General features: G+C 42.5%; 3 protein-coding genes across 21 annotated transcripts; 1 reads left to right on the top strand and 2 right to left on the bottom strand.

The window, feature by feature from the left end:
* The first annotated feature begins 78 nt into the window (after positions 1-78).
* LOC122617667 (E3 ubiquitin-protein ligase Nedd-4) lies at positions 79-16,782 on the top strand. Of its 19 annotated transcripts, XR_006325964.1 has the most exons (21): positions 79-395; positions 789-1,018; positions 8,796-8,878; positions 8,953-9,034; positions 9,483-9,521; positions 9,598-9,767; positions 10,779-10,929; positions 10,991-11,115; positions 11,406-11,508; positions 12,322-12,518; positions 12,685-12,946; positions 13,025-13,093; positions 13,638-13,745; positions 13,897-14,134; positions 14,193-14,317; positions 14,393-14,534; positions 14,594-14,750; positions 14,809-15,102; positions 15,168-15,566; positions 15,642-15,966; positions 16,034-16,782. XR_006325964.1 is itself a non-coding variant. In XM_043793598.1 (20 exons), exons 2-20 carry the CDS (start codon positions 830-832, stop codon positions 15,742-15,744), a joined length of 3,024 nt encoding a protein of 1,007 aa, XP_043649533.1. In that variant the 5' UTR covers positions 79-395; positions 789-829; the 3' UTR covers positions 15,745-16,782. The 19 variants fall into 19 exon arrangements, 18 of the variants coding, with proteins under 18 accessions (XP_043649533.1, XP_043649534.1, XP_043649529.1 ...); XM_043793598.1 differs by having other exon boundaries at positions 9,598-9,758; positions 10,782-10,929; positions 15,642-16,782; XM_043793599.1 differs by having other exon boundaries at positions 12,724-12,946; positions 15,642-16,782.
* A 180-nt stretch (positions 16,783-16,962) lies between these two features.
* Positions 16,963-17,898, bottom strand: LOC122617671 (serine protease 1-like). Its single transcript, XM_043793616.1, has 2 exons — positions 17,645-17,898; positions 16,963-17,573 (listed from the first exon to the last, which is right to left on the bottom strand). The coding sequence occupies exons 1-2, from the start codon at positions 17,869-17,871 to the stop codon at positions 17,018-17,020; spliced, it is 783 nt and encodes a 260-aa protein (XP_043649551.1). The 5' UTR covers positions 17,872-17,898; the 3' UTR covers positions 16,963-17,017.
* Positions 17,899-19,385: 1,487 nt separating this feature from the next.
* LOC122617670 (brachyurin) lies at positions 19,386-20,527 on the bottom strand. The gene is made up of 3 exons (XM_043793615.1): positions 20,168-20,527; positions 19,847-20,109; positions 19,386-19,764 (listed from the first exon to the last, which is right to left on the bottom strand). Exons 1-3 carry the CDS (start codon positions 20,404-20,406, stop codon positions 19,451-19,453), a joined length of 816 nt encoding a protein of 271 aa, XP_043649550.1. The 5' UTR covers positions 20,407-20,527; the 3' UTR covers positions 19,386-19,450.
* Between the last annotated feature and the right edge of the window lie 175 nt (positions 20,528-20,702).

Raw genomic sequence — 20,702 nt, 5'->3', positions numbered from 1 at the left:
ATTTAACAAGTTTTTCGCTTAACTGTAAAGGCCTCTAGGTGCTTTGGTATGTTCTCAGTTTGCATACACGGTCACTCTGGCAGTTTTGTTCTGGATTTTGTCGCCGTTTTGTGTATTTCTCCTGTCCGGTGTTTAAATTTTATTTTATACTTCGCGTGCAACATATATACAGGCAGCTATAGCCGACCGATATTGGCGATTGAGGCATGTGCGCCGCTGAAGCGGTCAAAGTGTTAATCGCTTGTATAGTGAGCAGTGTATAATTTGCCCTGTGATAGAATACGTGATGATTTTCCGCAAATAGTGTATAAAGGCGAGCCCACACGCATACCAGCGCAAAATATATACATAAATCGGGCGAAAATATAGTGCCCCGTGTTTGTGCGTGTGTAAACGTAAGTGAAAAACTTGGGCGAAACTTTATGCTAACCATAAACGGTCTACAAAGACATGGCTTCGCGCTTGGCTAATTATCAAGAAAATGTTTGGCTTTTGTGCTCTATCACCCACACCTCGCTCACACAACACACACACACAAATTGACACACACGCATGCACGGGGGCAGGGCGGCAGACAGAGATGGCATCTAGCACAAGTACCGTTGTGCACTTTGTTTGCCGTCTTTGTTGTCTGTTCGCTTTTCTTTGCCTTGTTTCTCCACTCCCTTCCGCCTCTTGACACATTGTGGCAGCTTCCTCTTGTTCTTCTTCGTGTCATTTATCGCTTAATTTGCACTTCCGCTTTGCACATACTCACCTTCTCTCCTTCCCTATATCTTTCATTGCAGAAGCTTCTCTAAAAAGAAAATAAACCAACAACAACACAACAATGTCGGCACGTTCCAGCGGCTTGGTGGCCGCGGCGGCCATTCCCGCCCCCTCATCTTCTTCCGCGGCGGCTGGCGGTGACGTGCCACGCCCACCGCCTCGCCGACGGGCGGCCTCTGTTGCAGGACAACAGCAAACGCGGCAGGAATTTGGAAACGGACACACTCCTCGCAGATCGTTGGCAGCAGTGGTAAGTTTGCATAAGTGCAAGTGACGTCGAAAAAAGATAGCTCTACCTTATAGAACATATTAAATGGACAGTTTAGGCACTTCTTACAACAGAGGAGTATAGTGGAACCACCTAAAGGTTGCAACTTTATTTCACAACCCATCGAAATCGTAGAAATGTGGGTGCATGTGGGTCCACTCCGATTGAGAAATTAAGCTTTTTCGATTAATTCAGCTGAGTCAACACATTATGGGTTATACAACCGCATAAGTATTAAAAAAAAGGTACCATAACTCCAAATAGTGACCCTGCACTTAGTATATGTATGTTGATCAATTTTGAATAGATAGTAAGGGATTACTTTCTATGACATCTTATAAGATACTCTTATCAATTGTTTTGGTTTCTTGCAAAGTGACTAATCAATAAATGTATCTCTCTTTAAGGCCATACCTAAATGTTGTCTTATCAGAACTAAGCCAACCAATTCCTATTTCTATTCCTACTACCCATAATGTATCCACCATTTTTTGGTGTGAAAAATTGAAAAAGTATTTATCAACGCGTGCTGCAAGGGGATTTTGTCGTGTTTATCAGTGACTCCGCTGTATTTTTGTTTCCTTTTTTACGATGTTTTCACTATTAATCTAATCTGCAGCTTGCCAAACAGTTGAGTCGTGTAGATGGGCCATGTAGATTCCACTCCACTCATGTTTGATAAAATATGGTATACTATATGGTGTGAAAAGTAGAAGAAGTAGTAGAATCTACAATGTCTTCAGATGGCGCAAAGTATGAAATCTTTACTTACTGTTATCCAATCACTAGCTAAGACGGTGTAAAGACTATTGCAAACCATTAAGTAAAATGTTGTATATAAGAAGTGCATTAGACTTGGCCTTAATAAATGGCGATAATACTGAATATTAATTTTTTTTGGTTTAGTCATTGTTTACTTTAACCAATTACTCTATAATATTAAAGAAAAAGTTGCCTTCTTGCGGATTTTATGAAAGCTAAACGCAACTCTTGTTTTGCACTTTTCGCAGAAGAGTGCCAAGAAAAGTATTATAAAGCCGCCAGAAAATAAACCGGCATCATTGTTGTTTACTTAGTGTCTGGAATGGGCTATTCCATTGTTTTGCTCACTTGTATAAACAAATAATTCGCTCGCCATCTCAGACCGAACGGAAACTAAACTAATTTATTTATCTTAATTCGCCAAAAGATGCTAGCCACTTGAGCAGTCATCGGCATCTTCGAAGCTAATTTAATTTATCAACACAATTCTTGGCCGCCGCCTCTTGAATGTTGTGTGCGTACACTTTATGGCTTTCTGGCTGCACAGAGAAAAACATATTGTAAATAGATGTTTTTACATATGATATCTATCTATGTTCAACTGTTTATCAATTTATATAGTTCTAACAGATTATAATATATTATATTATAATTTATGGTTTTAGTTTTTCTAAATTTTGTATGGCCTCAATTTTTGTTCTGTGGTTCTATACTTTCTTTTTTTAGTATTTCAGTTTTGTTGTCGGATTCTCCGTTTGCTTTCACTCAATGAGCGATAATTTGACGGCACTCGAATTCTGTTTACCCAGCTCATTGACGCGTTGTCAGAAATGTTCGAAATTCCTGGCCACAAAAAAAGGGAAGGTGCATGAATGAATGGCTTATCTTCATTAGGGCGTTAGTGCCGGCAAAGGTTGTATGCCCCCGCTAATTGAGCTCTGTTATTTGGGTTATTTAATCCAATTTGCACGTAAGCGGGCAAGTGGTGACGTCGGCCAATCGACGCACTTGTCAGTCCACTCGACGTCACGATTTCCTTAGCAAATTGCCCTAATGGGCCGCTTATCATTCAACAGTTGGTCACTGGCTACAGCGCTCATTTTCATTTGAATCCCTTGCGTCATACTGGAGCAGTCTATTGTCCATAATGTCAATTATAAGTGATAATGCGCTATTAAGCTGAAAAACATTAATGGAAATGGGGGATTCCGAATCCAAAGTGCGGACTTCACACAGATACGCACTCACACATATGTAGATACTCACCGCGACTCACGGCGCAGCCGATCAGCTGTTTTTGTTTTGTTTTGCTTTAGGACACTTGTTCGACTGTTGCTGGCAGCTGTCAAAAGTGGGAGTGAGAAAACGCGAGAGCGAGTGGAGGAGAAAAAAAGAGTACATGGGCTTAGCTGTCACTTTGAAAAGCTTTCAGCCAACAGCTAGAAGCTGGTGCTTCAGTGTTAAAAAAGGTTTTCAGTTCTGTTTTGGTATTTTTTGCTTATAAAATAAGAACTTTACTTTTTACGACGCACTTAAATAACTTTTGTGAATTCTTATAAATGTCATCTATGTATGTACGTACATTGCAAGTCATCTAGTTACTTTGCAATGCGATATTTACAAAATATTATTTGTACCGGTGGAGCCTACCATCAGGTGAACAATTTCCTCTGATACTACGGTCACACTAGGCTCGATGAAAGCTCTGCATTGGGGCAGTCTTTTAGGCCCCGCGCTGGCCACACTTTTCGAGGGAGCTGCCTTCATTTTAGCTTAGAACGCGAAAGCGCCAAGTTCCGTGTTTTGCGCTGCGGCTGCCGACCAGTGTTGCTGTTGCTGTTCCGCTCGCACCCACGACCGCACACACACTCGCTGCGGGAGCGAGCGAGAGAGGCAGACATTTACTCAGAACATGTTTTCGCAATAGTGTTGGTGTGCCGTTTGTTATTGTTGTTATTGTTTCCATCGCTTAGGGCCGTTAATAAAAGATAAATAAGTGAATAATTGAATTATAAATATTGTAGAGTGTACCACCACACACGCACAAATCGGTAAATCGGTGGATTATATAGATAAATTTATTGCACAGTACCCCTGAAATGTGTTAATTATATAAAAAAAGCAGTAAATAAGCGTACGTATCGTAGAGCAACAGTTCACGCTCGACACAATCGAGAAATCTTAATTCAAATCAAATGCAGAAAAATTTCCCCATTTCTCTCGTCTTTCGCGCGGCCCTATTAGTCATACAGAGCAAAAAAAATTGGAATGTGAGCCTAATGCTGCCCTGCCCCCTTTGGCCCTAGCCAACGTTGCGTATACGCAATAAACATAATAAAAACAAAACGGCAATTGTTGTGGAACCTGTTCCCTTTTTGTCGCCGTATGCAGCTTGCAGCTTAGTAAAAAGCAAAATCGAAAAGCTCGTCGAGATACCAAAATAAATCTTGTGTGCGCCAAAACCGTGAAAACCAAGTAAAAAGAACGCAAAAAAGGCTGCAAGAATATGAAATTCCTTTCTGACCAACTCGTTTTGGGCAGTTGAAACCGCCAAACACGGCCAACATTCGTATGCTCTGTGTGTTTGTTTATTTTATAACTCTCGCAATTTATTGTTCAATTTAGTTTGAGAGGCGTGCACGAAAATTAACACAAACGCGAAACGTAAACAGCGGAAGAAAAATCGGCAGTGAATAAAGTCCAAATCGGAGGCAAAATCCACATCCAAATCGAAATCGAAATCAAAATCCCCATCAAAATAAAGTAAAAATGGCCGAGTCAACAACCACATCGCCATCGGTGACGAGCGAAGATGGCCAAATCCATGGCTACAATAACAGTGATGTAAGTAACTGGCGAGAGCAGCGCCGCTCTTCTCTCTCGTCACTACGTGAAAATGGTACATATGCAAATGTTCGAGGCTCTGTGTAAGTGTGTGAGTGTGCTCATTTTCTTCGACCGCTAATTGAGCCGCCTTTGATGTGCCTCACGTTCAGTCCGTCCCTCCGCCCGCGCCCGCCGTCCCCCACTCAGTAATCTCCTTCGCATTCTCCTCTAAATCTCTAGAGATTTTCCGGCTAATGAGATTTTTCGAACAGATATTGGAATACATCCAATAAGATCGGTTAAACGCCTAGTACAATATATAGGATATGAGGATATATGCCTGATCGGAAATAAATATTTAGGTGGCCTAGAATGCCTGGCACACTTTTCAATTCATACAAAAAAAATTTATTGTAAGGGCTCATTCAACAGCTTTAATATATAATATTTAAATAATTGGTAAATTTTTACTGATAATACACAGAAATATTTATAATTAATTTTCGATGGCCCTGATATGTTAATAATTGACCCTTAGAGATTGCTCAATTTGTATTTTAGCCATTAACATTTTTTTACGAATAATTTATCTGCCCGATAACAGAAGCTTATATTTTGAACTTACAGACGTCATAGACATACATATATTTATGTACATATATATCGCCGTCACATTAGAAAAATATATTTATAGCCCTACATTTATTTGACATATGTGTGTGCTATACCTTATAAAGTGACAATTTGTCTATATTATTGTGGCTAGTTCTTTCTGGTTATTGCCACTAAAAATAGTTCTTTTTTGAGAACTTATCTTGTAAACTGGCATCTAACCCAGATGCACGGCAGAATGTCGATTTTAGTAATGAATTTGCATTGACCTCTGGAAATAGTGGCAAGTGATGGGTGGCAACCAATCAATTAGGTTAATGGCAGCGACTACGCTTAAGGCCACATTCTGTTTTGGCCCGAAGAGTTTTCACTCTGCCCTATGTGCGCATTAAAAAACGTAACAATTGATATTCGAGCTTGTTTAATTTCGCTGTTGACTGGTATTTACTATCTCCCATCAGCCTTGCGCTTAAGCCGTCTGTTTGAACAGCAGAGGAAACGCTAAGAGCAACAGAAATAGGCTTCTGTCGAGCGCCTTGACTTCTTTTGGCCACCAAAACGCTTCCTCTCTTCTTCGGCTTTGCTTATCAGCGCACAGCTGAATGATTATTCACATATATATTTTTATAATTCATTATTCATTCGGTGGGCACGGAAATAAAAGTTGATGCAGACGCAGACTATGGCAAATGCGAAATAGTTTGAGCAGGGCGGAAAACTGGCGATTGGATGGACTGATGTGATGATGGCAAGGAAACGGAGAAAGGGCACCCCGTTGCTTGTACACATGTCACATGGTCGAGCGAATGGTAAAGTCAACGGCTTGCCAACTCCGATAATGGGCGTTTGGCTATGTGCCCATTGATAACCGATTTCGGCCGCGATTTCAGCTTTCCAATAGCCAAGAAAATTGAAAGCGTATCAGTGGGATTCGTGATTAAAAAGTGCACACAAAGCACGGTTAAAAACAATAAGTGGGCGGGTTTGGCTGAGGTCAACTATAGGTTCTTAAAAGGAAATGTTTTGGGAAAATTCATATTAACAAACGCCCACTGCTCCACAGATTTACATACAGTTATTTATTATTATTTAATAACCATTAAGAGGTCAAACGCAATTAGTTTCCAAAAGATTATTTAAAGAAACGTTTAGCTTTTATGACTCATACTTGTTTTTTCACTCTCTAGCAATTGATTAGAACTAAAGATTTATATAGATGATATTGCCAATTTTAGTTCCCCAAAATTTTTTAATAAATCAATTTGTAAACCCGAAAAAAGGCTTTGATTAAGAGTTTTTCCACTGTAGGCCAGACAATTAAAGGAGGATGAAATGACAGTGCAGCGAATGCGGATCATTACGTCGGACTTCCCTTTTAATTAACGCTTTTCCTGCCATGCCCGTCTCTTTGACAAAACCAACTGTCAATCCAGCGCCAAACAGGCTTAAACCGCAAGAACCGTTTTAAGCTAATTTCCCTCGGTCCCAGATTTAATGGCTAAAAATCAATTTAATGCCAGCTACGACGTGGCTCTGTCAGAGTCTTTGAGTCAAGACAGTTCAAGGGAACTGTAGCAGCTGCACGGGTGAAGGCAGTGAAGGCGTGCGAAAGGATCCTGGAAGGACCTTGGGGGATTACTCGACTCCAGGGTCGCCAGCTTAGGCTGATTGATTGGTCCTTTTGCCCAGGCAATAATCGAGTCTGGACAACGGGGCATCTGGCATTTAATAGTGCGCATTAGCTTATTTTGCTCATCAATATACTGTGTGTACTTAATGGCATTACCCCATTATTGTGATATAGTTCGTGGTAGAGCACTTATAATTTATCAAACAATTTTGATGAAATCCGACGAAGAACTGCGGTACTAGAAACTTTCATCATTCTCAAAATACTCATAATAATTTAATAGCTTAAAGATAAAGAGTTGCAATTGTGATCTTTGGACCACATTTATTATTTTCAATGAATATTCCTACGAGTTTTAAGTACTTTACAGTAACGTGCGATTTTGCTCACAGCTTTTTCTCTCTGTACATTTAATTATTGCACAAGTGGGAAAAGCCGCGGCTATTTTAAAGAGCTAGCCCCACGCGGTGAAAATCAATAGCACAAGTTCATGGAAAATGCGGAACTCGCAGCAACTGGCATAAATAAAAATACAACCCGTCACAGAAACGGAACAAAAACAGAACCAGAACGGGAACGGAAGCGGGAGCGGGAGCGGAATAGTTCCCCAGAGCGTGTACGAAATGGCACATGTAATATAGGGTCTAGAAACCAACTCAGTCAGGGTCATCAGGCGCCCGACAAGCCGCAACATGCGAGCCTCTGATATCTGATACAAGGGGGTCGGATATACGTAGATATGGCGCCGTCTGGTCAGCCACCAAAGAGGGCAGCGGGGCACTCGGGTCTGCTCCGCACTTTATAAACAATGTGGGCAAATTGAATATTTAATGGGAAAGCCTTTTAATGGCCCCAAGTGCTAGCTCTCAGCCGAGATGAGTGGATAAAATGGGTTATGTTTGCCTTGGAAGAATGCACAAAGTTGGCTGCTCCCCAATCCAGAATTGTGGGTGGTTACGGGCTAGAGGTGCTGCAAAGTGGTCTGCTTCATGCGTTTGAAGCATTTAAAGAATAATTCACATATGACTTAAGAAGAAAAACCTCTTTATTTATATATTTATTAATAGAGACATATTTACAATAAGCTAGTCACAGCAGTCACCAGTTTTCGACGTACAAAACACGGTTCTGCCATTAAAACCAACTACAATTAGTGCTAAAATTTATTTACAAAGCTTTAATAATCCTACAATTTAATTTATGGCATGAAAAGCCCCTAAGTTTTGAGGTCTGCCATCAAACTCTCGCTCAATTAACCCAATTCTGTGCTCTCAAGCCGCTCTAATATCGCCACAAAGTACGTTTGGATGCGAGGAAATGTATTTTTGAGGGATGCCTAAAATTGTGTTTCGCATTTCAACGAGAAATGCCAACTGCAAACTGGGCCGCAACCGCAATTCTAGACCCGAGAGCCCCCGAGGCCCGTAGTGAATCACAACACGCAATTTAGCTCAAGTTTGGGCCGCATTCTCTGCACTAGACAATTGCCTGATGACTCTCTTGAACTTCTACGCCCCTTTCTGGGGCGGTGCTCGTGTCAAGGTCGTGGGAATTATCTGGCCGCGAATGAAAAAGCAATTATGAACGCGAATGTATAATGCACATCCTTCAGGGAACATTTATGGGGAACTCGAGCGCGGCCGCAATGTCGGCCATAAAAAGCATGCTATTTTACCCAGGCCAGCATACGCGGCGTATGCGTAATCGCGGACATCAAGCATACGCCGCGTGGGCCAGGCTTATGGCCACTGCTGCGGCTTATTTATTCTCCATGTGACATTCACCAGCCAGCTCCTCTGTGCCATTCAATTCCTGTCCGCTGTTTTTGCCCAGCGATGCGTGCACAAGTGTCCCATTTGTGAGGGTACTTTTCTACTAATTTTCATTTTTACTAATTTTCCGCTTTTCTCTTATTTTTCCCCCTTTCAGAACGACTCTGGGGACTCGTGTCACCTGCGCATCGTCGTACTCAGCGGCCAGTCGCTGGCCAAAAAGGATATATTCGGCGCCAGGTGAGTGAATCAGCTGCTAATTAAGCCAACAACCTAATAAACTGAATAACTGAATTGAATGCTTTCATCCACAGCGACCCGTATGTCAGAATCGATTTGAACACAATCAACGGTGATATTAATATTGACTCTGTTTTGACGAAGACCAAAAAGAAGGTAAGCACACAACCCCTTGCAACATTAACCCGTCTTATGTTGGGCGACAAGGGCAGTCGGCGAAGTTTGTCTTATCGATTATGTTACCAAATTAAACGTGCAAGGGAAGACTACTTGGCCCTGATTGTTCGTTTATGAATGTAAATCACACAGTGGTTATCAGTGCTGTTGACTTTATGACTAACGCTTAGATATCTACTTTGCGGATCAAACACAGGTCTTTATAGATTACGAGTTTTTAAAGAGTAGAAAACCTTTTCGGAAGTGAGTTCCAGGTTTAATAGTCTTAGATAACACGAAAAATTGACTGTGAACATCATGATCACTCTTGAGCTGTTTAAATTGTTATTAGGCATACTTATGATTTATTCTTTGATGTACAAAGCCCTTCGTAGCATACTGTCTCTCCATATCCAATGCTAATTCATTTGATCTATTTTCTCCACAGACACTGAATCCAATCTGGAATGAAGAGTTCATATTTAGAGTAAGTTAGCAAGCATGCCACATACATAAGTAATTGTATCACCTACTAACTAACCGTTGTTACTATTTTTCAACAGGTTAAACCGTCTGAGCATAAGCTTGTGTTTCAAGTATTTGACGAGAATCGCCTGACACGCGACGACTTCCTGGGCATGGTGGAGCTGACCCTGGTGAATCTGCCCACGGAGCAGGAGGGTCGCACCATCGGAGACCAAAGCTACACTCTGCGCCCGCGCAGGTCAGTAGGGTAGGTTTATATCATTTGCAGTTTGATTTTGTTTCTTTAATTTCAGTTGATTTACACACAACTACATAGCCATAAAATCTAGTTATGTATAAAAAACAAAAAACCCAAGAACCAAAAAAACAACTAAGGCAGAATTGTTAATAGATTGGTGAAGAAGGCTAAGATCTCGTCTAAGTCCCCAGCCCGTAGAGATTCTGTTGTAGTGCTATAGAGTTTACGTGTTTTGCTTTTCGGCCGTACCTTGTTTGTTGTTTATCACCACGCCCCTACCGCCCAAGTGCAGTCTTTAATTGCAATTATAATTTGCAAATGTATTTGTCGTAATCGTAGTAGAACACTCCACATACCCTTGACTAGAATAGAATCGCTTTTCAATCGAACATTAACTGCTACTCACAACTTTAAGACCACATGACAGAACAGGAAAATGCCACACAAATGGAGCTTATTAATCAAAACACTGCTTACTTGTAGAGGTTAAATGTACGTATGGTTGGAGCCTATTTTCAATATCTGACTTATTGCAGTGTCAATACATTTCATATATGGGTAATAATTAGCTATTGTGTACTTCTATTGTTAACGTACAATATCATAACTTAAATGTAATTTATATACAGCGCTTTTCCCATTTCTTCTGTATTTAACCCTGCTTGTCATAACTATTTTGAAAAGTGAGTCACTCACTTTCAAGAATGTATTCGATTAAATATTTGGTTGATTAAGAGTTGCTTATCGTGTGTGTTGTCTTCCTTATTGGCTTTCATTAAAGTGAAAGCGGCCTTAAAGTTGTGAAACGCGACGTAATCCATAGTAACCCATATGTATCTGCATTTGTGTATTCGCTGTTGAGTTTATTTTTAGTTGACGCTTAGTATAAAACTTATTGTTTTTAACTCGTGCGCGTCTGTGTTTCTCCCGTGTGGGCCTGGCATTGGTGGCGTTGGCGGTGTCTGTGCACCTGTTTGGTTGGCTCATTAAAATTAATCTTCTCCCCTGCCCTTCGCCCAGCAGCGCCAAATCCCGCATCAAGGGCACCCTGCGCATCTACCACGCCTTCATCCGGGAGACGCGGGAGCAGAGCGAGCCATCTAGTGGCAACAGCGATGGCGAGTGGGAGCACGTGGAGGCCACCAACGCCGGTGAGACGTCCGCCCAGCCGGTGAGTGTCCTTATTGCCTTTGAAATGCAAATAATAATCGTGCGGCTTTCCCGCTCCGCAGCACCCCTTTCCTACTGGTGGCCACGATGCCCTACCCGCTGGATGGGAGGAGCGCCAGGATGCCAACGGGCGCACGTACTATGTGAATCACACGGCAAGGACGACGCAATGGGAGAGGCCTACTGTGTAAGTTGGGCGTGCAGATATGTTAAATATGCTTAAATCAGAAAGACTGTTCCCTAAATTTCACTGAATAATACGTATTTGCGTAAGCTGTTTTATGGTTTCTGTAAACATTTACATTCATTTGATTTTGATTCGCTTAACATTTAATTTGATCCCTATATTAAAAAAGAGCATATTGCTTTAAATATAAAAAGAATAAGATAAACGAGTTAAACGATTATTCAGAAAGAATTAGGAACAGCTTTTTACAAAGTATATAATTTTAATCCATAATAATAATCCCTACTCAGTTTAAACAGCAACAGCAGCCAATCCACTGACGACCAGCTGGCCTCGGATTTCCAGAGACGTTTCCACATCAGCGTGGACGATACGGAGTCTGGACGTTCGGCGGTAAGTGGAAAAGCTTGGATCTGTTATCCCTAGGGGCACTTTTAAGTTTAAGTTGGTTAACCACAGGACACTTTGTAAGTTGTGATATACATACATATATGTAAAGTCAAAGACGTATAACTATTTATTATGCATGTGTGACGAGCAATTGATTTGATTGATTTTTGTGCATGATCTCTTAAACTTCCACATCGAACACAAACCCATTACACAATGCACACGCAAAACGCACTCGAACCGACTAACCCAATTTGAAAACCACAAACCTCAGAGGCCGAGGAACGCTGCCCACATGGAGACTTTGGCCTGCGAGGAGAGCAGCGAGGATGAGGATGTGGCTGAGAACGGGGAGGATATGGTGGATCTTCAGAATAACCAGGCCAATTGTCTGCACTGCGGCGAGCTGCATGACGATGCAGAGGCAGAAGCGGAGGCAGAGGAGTACGTTGACGAGGAGGAGGATAATGCAGAGCTGCAGCCTCCAACACCTGACCCAGATCAGCCGTCAGCCACATCCCGAAGCGCGCACACTTGTGATATACTCGATAGGAACTTGTACTTGAAACGCATATTCGTAATGATAACGTTTTTTACTGCAGACTAAGTGTATCGCTAGTTTCTGAACAAGATGTTAGTAGTATGGCAGTATTGGGAGCTAGTTTATAACTTTCTAGTAGTGAGATGCCCACGGCCGTTGATCGTTGTGTCTTTACCTTCACCGGGTTGTTTGATACCCCACTTTAGATATTGTAGAGAATTTTAGCTGTGTAGTCGTCTAGTGCCCATCATTAACAATCCCCTGTATATACGTAGGACTCCATCAGTCACAATAGTATAGAGGACAATAACAATGCTGCTGGCTTAGCAAATACTCCAACAACAGCAGCAGCCTCACCGGCAACGATCTCACCATCCAACACCCCAACAAACAACAATGGGATTCCCGCACACATTGCCATGCAAAATGGCGCCGAGGAAGATCAGACAGATCCAACAGTGGACCATACCAGGTTAATATCATCCGCTATGCGTTAGCAGCACCCATCCTAAAGATCCCTCAGCCTCTTGTCGGTATTTTGTCCGTACCCAAACAATCCTCCCAACCCCCAAGGCTCCTCCACTTCGTAGCCAGCTTCCTAACCGTCAAACGTTGTGCTCTATCTTTCATGACCTCAGTTTTGTTTACAATTCCCTGCGACATCCTGTCGCCCATAGGCAGCCCGAAATCTCAGCGACCAGTCTGCAGAACGACCTGCGGCCGGTGCGCGAGGCTCCCGGAGTGCCGGATTTAGCCATAACCAACCTGTTGACGCGGCGGGCCGCGCACAGCACGGGCGGCGGTGCGGGACGGCAGCAACAACGGCGGCGACAGCAGATGCAAATGCATATCCAGCAGCATCAGCAGCGGCAGCAGCAACAGCAGCAGAGTAGAATATTGGTTAGCAAGTCTTAAGCACACACTCATCTCACAATTAAATATGGAACAACCCACCAAAATCACTCATTTCACTTGTAGCTTGATGTGGATCATCGTCAGCAGGAGCCGCAACATCGGGGTCAGAGACACCAGCAACATCAGCCATCGGTCAGCACATTTCCATCCGCACTCTTATCTCTGCACTCGTATCTTTGCACTTGTAGTCTCAAAACTTGGTTGTCTTCTCTCCTTCGGTCACTTTTGTCGGAGAATTGAAACTATTTGGCGTCTCAAAATCTGTCAGTGTTAGATCAATACACATATTTGTTTGTTTTAGGGCATGGGGGATTTCAGCGGGAGGAGCGGTAAGGAACACAAAGACCAATCCGGTTGCTCCCCGACATCTGTGTGTCTATGTTGCATGTAAACCCAAGTGTATCATGGTACTTACCCTCATATGGCTTTAAACTGCAGCTTTTGAGTAATCCTAGTTTCAGCTAAGTTCTATTCGATTAGTTATAATATTTTGTATGTTTGCATTTGTGGCTTAACTTGTGTTTTTATAGAATTTTCAATTTGAGAATTTGCTCTTAATTTCATCAACACTTCTTTTCTGTTTCTTCCAAAACCAACAAACAAAAATACCTTACGCAATGCAATGCATCTATCTGTATACATTTATGAATAAAATAATCGATCCACCAATGACTAGAATGAAGACACCGATCACACAGACAGCCACAATCCCTCTGACATCTCAGCTCCGTCCACACGACGCAATTCCGAGGAAGACAACGCAGCTGTGCCTCCCATGGAACAAGTAAAGTCGACTCCCCTCTTTATCCCTATCCTAAATGCACACGAAAAACGTAAATTGATCTCCAGATGATTTATCTGCATGTGCCAAGGATAATCTAAAGGTGGAGTTCGAGGTGAAGTGGCTAATGTTCTATGGCGATCTTGTATTGCAGAATGCTGCTGGTGAAGAGGAACCCCTGCCACCGCGCTGGTCCATGCAGGTGGCCCCCAACGGAAGGACATTCTTCATCGATCATGCGTCCCGGCGGACCACTTGGATAGATCCGCGCAACGGTCGGGCCAGTCCCATGCCAAATCAGACTCGTCGCGTCGAGGACGACCTGGGTCCTTTGCCAGAGGGCTGGGAGGAGCGGGTGCACACCGATGGACGCGTATTCTATATAGATCATAGTGAGCCATTCATAGCTAATTACTTTCTACAAATGAATTAACCAAACTCTGTTTGCAGACACGCGAACCACGCAGTGGGAGGATCCTCGCTTGTCCAATCCAAACATCGCCGGCCAGGCTGTGCCCTATTCTCGAGATTACAAGCAGAAATACGAGTATTTCAAGAGTCACATTAGAAAGCCTGTAAGTACATAAATAGTTTATGGTGATAACAGTCTGCTGATTAATAAAATTATTTCGTTTTTATATTTTTTCCAGACAAATGTACCAAATAAATTTGAAATACGTATTCGTCGTACGTCGATACTGGAGGATTCATACAGAATTATTAGCTCGGTGACAAAGACCGATTTACTAAAGACTAAATTATGGGTAGAATTTGAAGGAGAAACTGGCTTGGGTAAGTAAATTACACCATTATTGTTGGATCCTACTGAAAGTCATGTTTGTTGATTGCAGATTATGGAGGCCTCGCCAGGGAATGGTTCTATTTATTATCAAAAGAAATGTTTAATCCGTACTACGGACTCTTCGAGTACTCGGCCATGGACAACTACACGCTCCAGATAAACAATGGCAGCGGTTTGTGCAACGAGGAGCATTTAAGTTACTTTAAGTAAGATCTTAAATTTTGAAAGTAAATAGTTTTGTAATCAGTTTTACACACATCACAGATTTATTGGCCGTATTGCGGGCATGGCTGTGTACCACGGAAAGCTGTTAGATGCCTTCTTCATTCGTCCATTCTACAAGATGATGCTGCAGAAGCCCATTGACCTGAAGGACATGGAGTCTGTGGACACGGAGTACTACAACTCGCTAATGTGGATTAAGGAGAACGATCCCCGCATCCTGGAACTGACTTTCTGCCTGGATGAAGACGTTTTTGGACAGAAGAGTCAGCACGAACTAAAGCCCGGCGGCGCCAACATAGACGTGACTAATGAAAACAAGGATGAATACATAAAGTAGGTGTCATCAATAATGAAATGCGCTTCAATGGCTGAAACATTTGCCATTCCTTCCCTTATAGATTGGTTATCGAGTGGCGCTTTGTGGCACGTGTCAAGGAGCAGATGTCGTCGTTCCTGGATGGCTTTGGATCGATTATTCCGCTAAATCTTATTAAGATTTTCGACGAGCACGAACTGGAGCTACTTATGTGTGGCATACAGAACATCGATGTGAAGGATTGGCGCGAGAATACTTTGTACAAGGGCGACTACCACATGAATCATATAATTATCCAGTGGTTCTGGAGGGCCGTTCTCTCCTTCTCCAACGAGATGCGTTCTCGTTTGCTGCAATTTGTAACGGGCACTTCGCGCGTGCCCATGAACGGTTTCAAGGAGCTGTACGGCTCAAATGGCCCCCAGATGTTCACCATCGAGAAGTGGGGCACTCCTAATAACTTTCCAAGGGCACATACCTGGTGAGCTCAAAGACAACTAAGGGAAAACCCCCCTAAGGCTTTTACAAACTTTTTGCTAACGATATTCTTCTACAGTTTCAATCGCCTGGACCTACCACCCTATGAGGGCTACCTGCAACTGAAGGACAAACTGATTAAGGCCATCGAGGGCAGCCAAGGATTCGCTGGAGTTGATTAATAACACCGGCAACGGGAATGCAAGCGAATGGCTTTGGCTGGAGGTGCAGCAACAGTTTCTGCAGCGCCAGGAGGAAGAACAGCTACAACGATTCCACACATCACAAGAACCACAAGATCAACAACAACGACTTGAACAGCAGCAGCAGCGAAATCAGCGGCACAACCGCAACCTCATTGCATTCACTTGGAATAACACCGCCAGCAGATCGTGTACTTATTTGTTCGTTTGCTTTTGTATTATAATCTTTTTTGCTAGTTTAGTGTTATTTCGTATGTATTTTAACTAGGCGCCAAAACTCACACACACAACACGTACACCTTATACAAGCAGAGAAGAAAGGATCCAAATAAAGCTGCGCATGGTGAACCACACGAACCTAACAAACGAGTCCAAATTATATATAAATATATTTATTACATTGCCGACAATTGTAAAAAGTTGAGAACGTTTTACAAACTAAGAGAGAATCCAAACTAACTATTAAATCTATAGAGTCAAAAGTATATCTTGTATGTATATGCAGAGAAAACTTTTTATAATTGTTATTTTTATGCGCTATTCCTCTATACGTGCCCACAGCAAAAAACTAAAGGCGAAAAAATTAAATTAAAAACAAGTTAATATTTGTAATCTGATAGATGCATATTTTTAAACAAATTAAATTTTCTATTCTGTATAACTGTATGTGTATTCGTAATAATGATAATGTTAGTCCGTAAAAATCGCGCTTTACTATTAAATAAAAAGACAACATAATATATATAAAAAGCCTAAAAACTAAAACTAAAAAATACAATCAATGTATATTGTATAAATGTTAATTATATACAGACACATTCCAAATGTTTTTGCAAAAGAGTAACTCTGCAAAAGGAGGCCTATAAGATAATATGATTATTGACCGATCGGAAGTCTATCAAAATTACATTTTAAAGTCAAATTATGGTACAGAAAGCAAGGACTGGAACTTCCGCTATGAAGCCAGGAGCCCGTCAATGAAAATGAATACCAATAAACAAGGTTAATGCTAAGTAATTCAGATCTACAGTTGTTTTTAAATTTCTGCAGAAGAGCATATATACTTTACACTTGCTAAAAATCCGAAAATGTTTAATTTGGGTTGTTGGATAAATATTATTCTTGTTACTATTATTATTTGACTAAAAACCCACCGAAATATTGATTGAACCCTTTTAATAAGCCAACTACAGGAGGTTTATATGTTCGCTGTCACAAATATTTTAATAATGCAAAAATCAAAAACTTAAATTTAGATGCCGGTGTGCTCCTTGATCCAGTCCAGATAACTGGTCACGCGAGTGAAGACGGCGGGGTACTCCTTCTCGCAGCCAGCAGAGGAACCGAAAGAGGTAAGACCGACTTGGACCTTGTCGGAGGCCAGCACCAGGGGGCCACCGGAGTCGCCGTTGCAGGTGGACACGCCAGCGGGAGTGGACACACAGATGTTGGTGTCGCGGATGGTCGAGTAGTAGGTGCGCTTGCACTCGCTGTTGGAAATGACCTTCATGTGGGCGTACTGGAGGTGGGCGGCCACGGCGCTGGCGGAGTCGGAAGTGCGGCCCCATCCGGAGGCGATAACCTCATCACCATCGTAGGAGGCGTAGTGGGACTCGTGCTTGGGCAGCTCAACGTTGTGAATGGCACTGCTGTAGTCCACGTGGGGAATGCGGATCAAGGAGATGTCGTTCCTGAGGGTGCGGCTGTTCCAGTCGGCGTGAATGATGATGTCGCTCTTGGTCACATGGTGCTTGACCTTGGGGCTGGAGCGGACGGTGCTGCCCAGGTAAACCTCGACGGAGTCAACGCTGAAGGGAATAGTTGACAGTTACGGTTAGTTAGTCATCTAGGATATGTGTACAAGTCATCAGCAGCTTACCCGTCAGTGCAGTGAGCGGCAGTCAGAACCCACTCGTTTCCGATGAGGGAGCCTCCGCACCAGGCCGAGGAGGAGCCGATCTTCAGGGAGAGCCCGACCTGGTAGGGGAACTGGTCGGTGCGGGCATCCTCGCCGTGGGTGATGCGACCACCGGGTCCGTCCAGGGAGCGCAAGGCCGATCCGGAGGCGTAGGCCAAGGCTAAAGCGAAGACAATGAGAACTTTCATGTTGGGGCTACCTATAGAAAGTATGTCCCACTCGGACTCATCCCTCTGCTTTTATACCTGCGCCTACCCAATCAAGTGACGTCTCCATCATTCTATCACTATCTGATCTGAGGGCACCTACTCAAGTGGCATATTCCCCTTGTCTATCAAAGTACGCCGTTCGAGCGATATGGGAGCTGATCTGCGCTTCGCATCGCTCGTGGTTGTTGAAACTTCTCCGATATGGGGCCATGAATCGTCAAAATTGGTTGCAGCCCGAAGATAGTATAACAGGAAAACAATGGGAAAATTTGGGGATTTTTTCAGAGGCTTGTATAATCCATCGTAAAAAAACCAAAGATAAGAATACGTGAGATCGTTTATAGCTAATTGAATATAAAATATAAGGAAATCAGTTACGATAGTAGCGTCTTATGATCACTGTAGTCCACGTAGTGACGAAACGCACCCAGAGACTGCGCAAAGGCAATTCAATATGCTATATACGCGGAGGAATTAAAAGGAATTAAAAGCTGTGGTTGTCTGTTCACACCAAGTGTTACACTATCGAAAGGTAGCGCAAACAGAAAAGAGACTGCACAACATACCCATTTCATTTATGAAGTAAAAACTTTGAAAATTCTGGTGGGTCTGTGCTTGGCATCAACAAAAATAATATAAGTGGATTCTTGTTAAAAGTACGCATCGATGCTTCTGTTCTCCGGTTCAATAATAATCCCAAAACATTACTTTACTCCTGTAAAATACTTTTTGTGTTAAATAGCTTGATATAAAAAACTTTAGTTTAATCTAAAGTCCCTAAATTAAAATTCCCTACCTGAAAATGCACCCTTGAAAATTAATAGGCAACAAAAATATCTCCTTTCTCTACTTTGTAAAAACGATGGAACCAGTTAAATTATGCAGAAGAATATCAGAAACATTATCTATTCGACATTTGAATTATTTAGAAATTATGAATGATTATTTAGAAAGAAGCTAAATAGCTCTCTTTTATAGCTCCTAGAACTCCCGAAGTGAATTGAATTATATTCAATCATTTTCACAGGGTTTTACATAGTTTAGTTACATACATACTTAAACCCATAGTTTAAATTGACAACTCTAGATTCGGCTTTCAAAATGTATAGTTATAATATTTATGCTGATACTAAGATTGTGCGAAGTTCTGTGGGTAAGTAATTGTCTCTATAAAAGAACTAAAACTTGTGACGATCGGGCCTTTAACATATACACGTTTCTGATACCAACTTTTTTCGAAAATGATTCTTTATTTTTATATTATATGTATATTTATATATTTATATTATTGTTATTCCTTTTTTTTTTTATGTTGACCAATTTATTTGGTTTTTGAAAAGCCACCAAAAAGTATGCTGCACCACGTAAAAGCCTTTCTTATCATAGGCAGAAGAAGATAACCCCACCCCATAAAATGAACCGCGTCACTTTCTGAAGTGCTATTCGCGGTTCGCCCACCCCTTCGAAAAGAAATCAATAGTCGCCACTAAAATGCTCAACATTTAATTTAATTGCAGTGCCCAGCACTGTTTGATCAGCCATCGAGGCCCCTCCATTTCTACGGATAGAGAACTCCGCTCACCTCGCCTATCCAGTCCAAATAGGCGGTGACGCGTGTGAAAACCGATGGGTATCCCTTGGTGCAGCCGGACTTTTTGCCATAGGAAGTAACGCCGATCAGAACGTCCGTATTTTGCGTAGGATCGTTGTAGACCAGAGGTCCTCCAGAGTCTCCGGTGCAGGTGGACTTCCCTCCCGTGGTGTCCATGCAGATGTTGGTGGGTTTTATGTTGGCGTAGGAGTATGCACAGTCTTCATTGGACTCCACAAAGCGGGACACATAGCGCAGGGTATCGGATATGGCAGTAGATTCTGTGTGTGGAGATTAGTATAAACATTAGTTGAGTCCAAAGTCCAAGCAATTTAGATGGTCATTTTAAGAGTCAGTTCTTACCGTCATTCATGCGGCCCCAGCCGGAAGCGATGGCCGGAACATAATCGTAGCTGTTTCGGCTCTCTGAGATTCCTGGCAACCGGATGGGTCTTATGGAATCGCAGAGCAGGGCGTCCTCTGGTAACCGTACCAGGGCAATGTCGTTCTCCAAGGTTTCGGAATTCCAATCAGGGTGCAGGTGCACATCGGGATTACTCGCTCGAATAAGCTGGCGAGGAGCAAGTCGCAGCACTCCACCCAAGTAGTAGGTGATAGCAACCGCCCTGAATTGATCAAGCTATCAGCTTAGTATATCAACTAAATTCCCCATTGAGTACTCACTTTTCAACGCAGTGTGCTGCCGTTAGTAGATATCTCTCGGAGATCAGACTAGCGCCACACCAGCAGAACATGTCGTTGGGCTCCTCAATGCTCAGCCCCACTTGATGGGGAAACTGATTGGCCCGGGCCAACTCCCCGCCAGCGATTCGGCCCTCGATGCCATGACCCAGATCCAGGCTAGAGATCGCCCTTCGCTGCACTAAGATTAGCAGACAAACTGAAATCGTACTGAGTTGCATGCTTTGCAGAGTCAACTATTCGCACCACTGACGCAGTCCATCCACCTGAATGAGGATTTATGGCCCTCAATTGGTTAATCTCTAAAGTAATGCCTGATTATGAGCTATCACATCGGACTCATCTGAACGCCACTTGATTACCGAAATACATTTAATACATATGTTTTGCTTTCATTAATCACGGGTCCCAGATAGGAGCACTCATTCAAAGAGCTGGGACCAACTTTTTTAAGGCTGTTCATACTCTTAAATTAAAATAAAAGCTCACTTTAAGGGAACTACAACTCAAAAGTATG

This window comes from Drosophila teissieri, chromosome 3L, assembly GCF_016746235.2.
Source record: "Drosophila teissieri strain GT53w chromosome 3L, Prin_Dtei_1.1, whole genome shotgun sequence".
Taxonomy (NCBI): Eukaryota; Metazoa; Arthropoda; class Insecta; order Diptera; family Drosophilidae; genus Drosophila; species Drosophila teissieri.
Note: the sequence above shows the minus strand (reverse complement) of the source record. Positions and strands in the feature narration are given on the sequence as shown.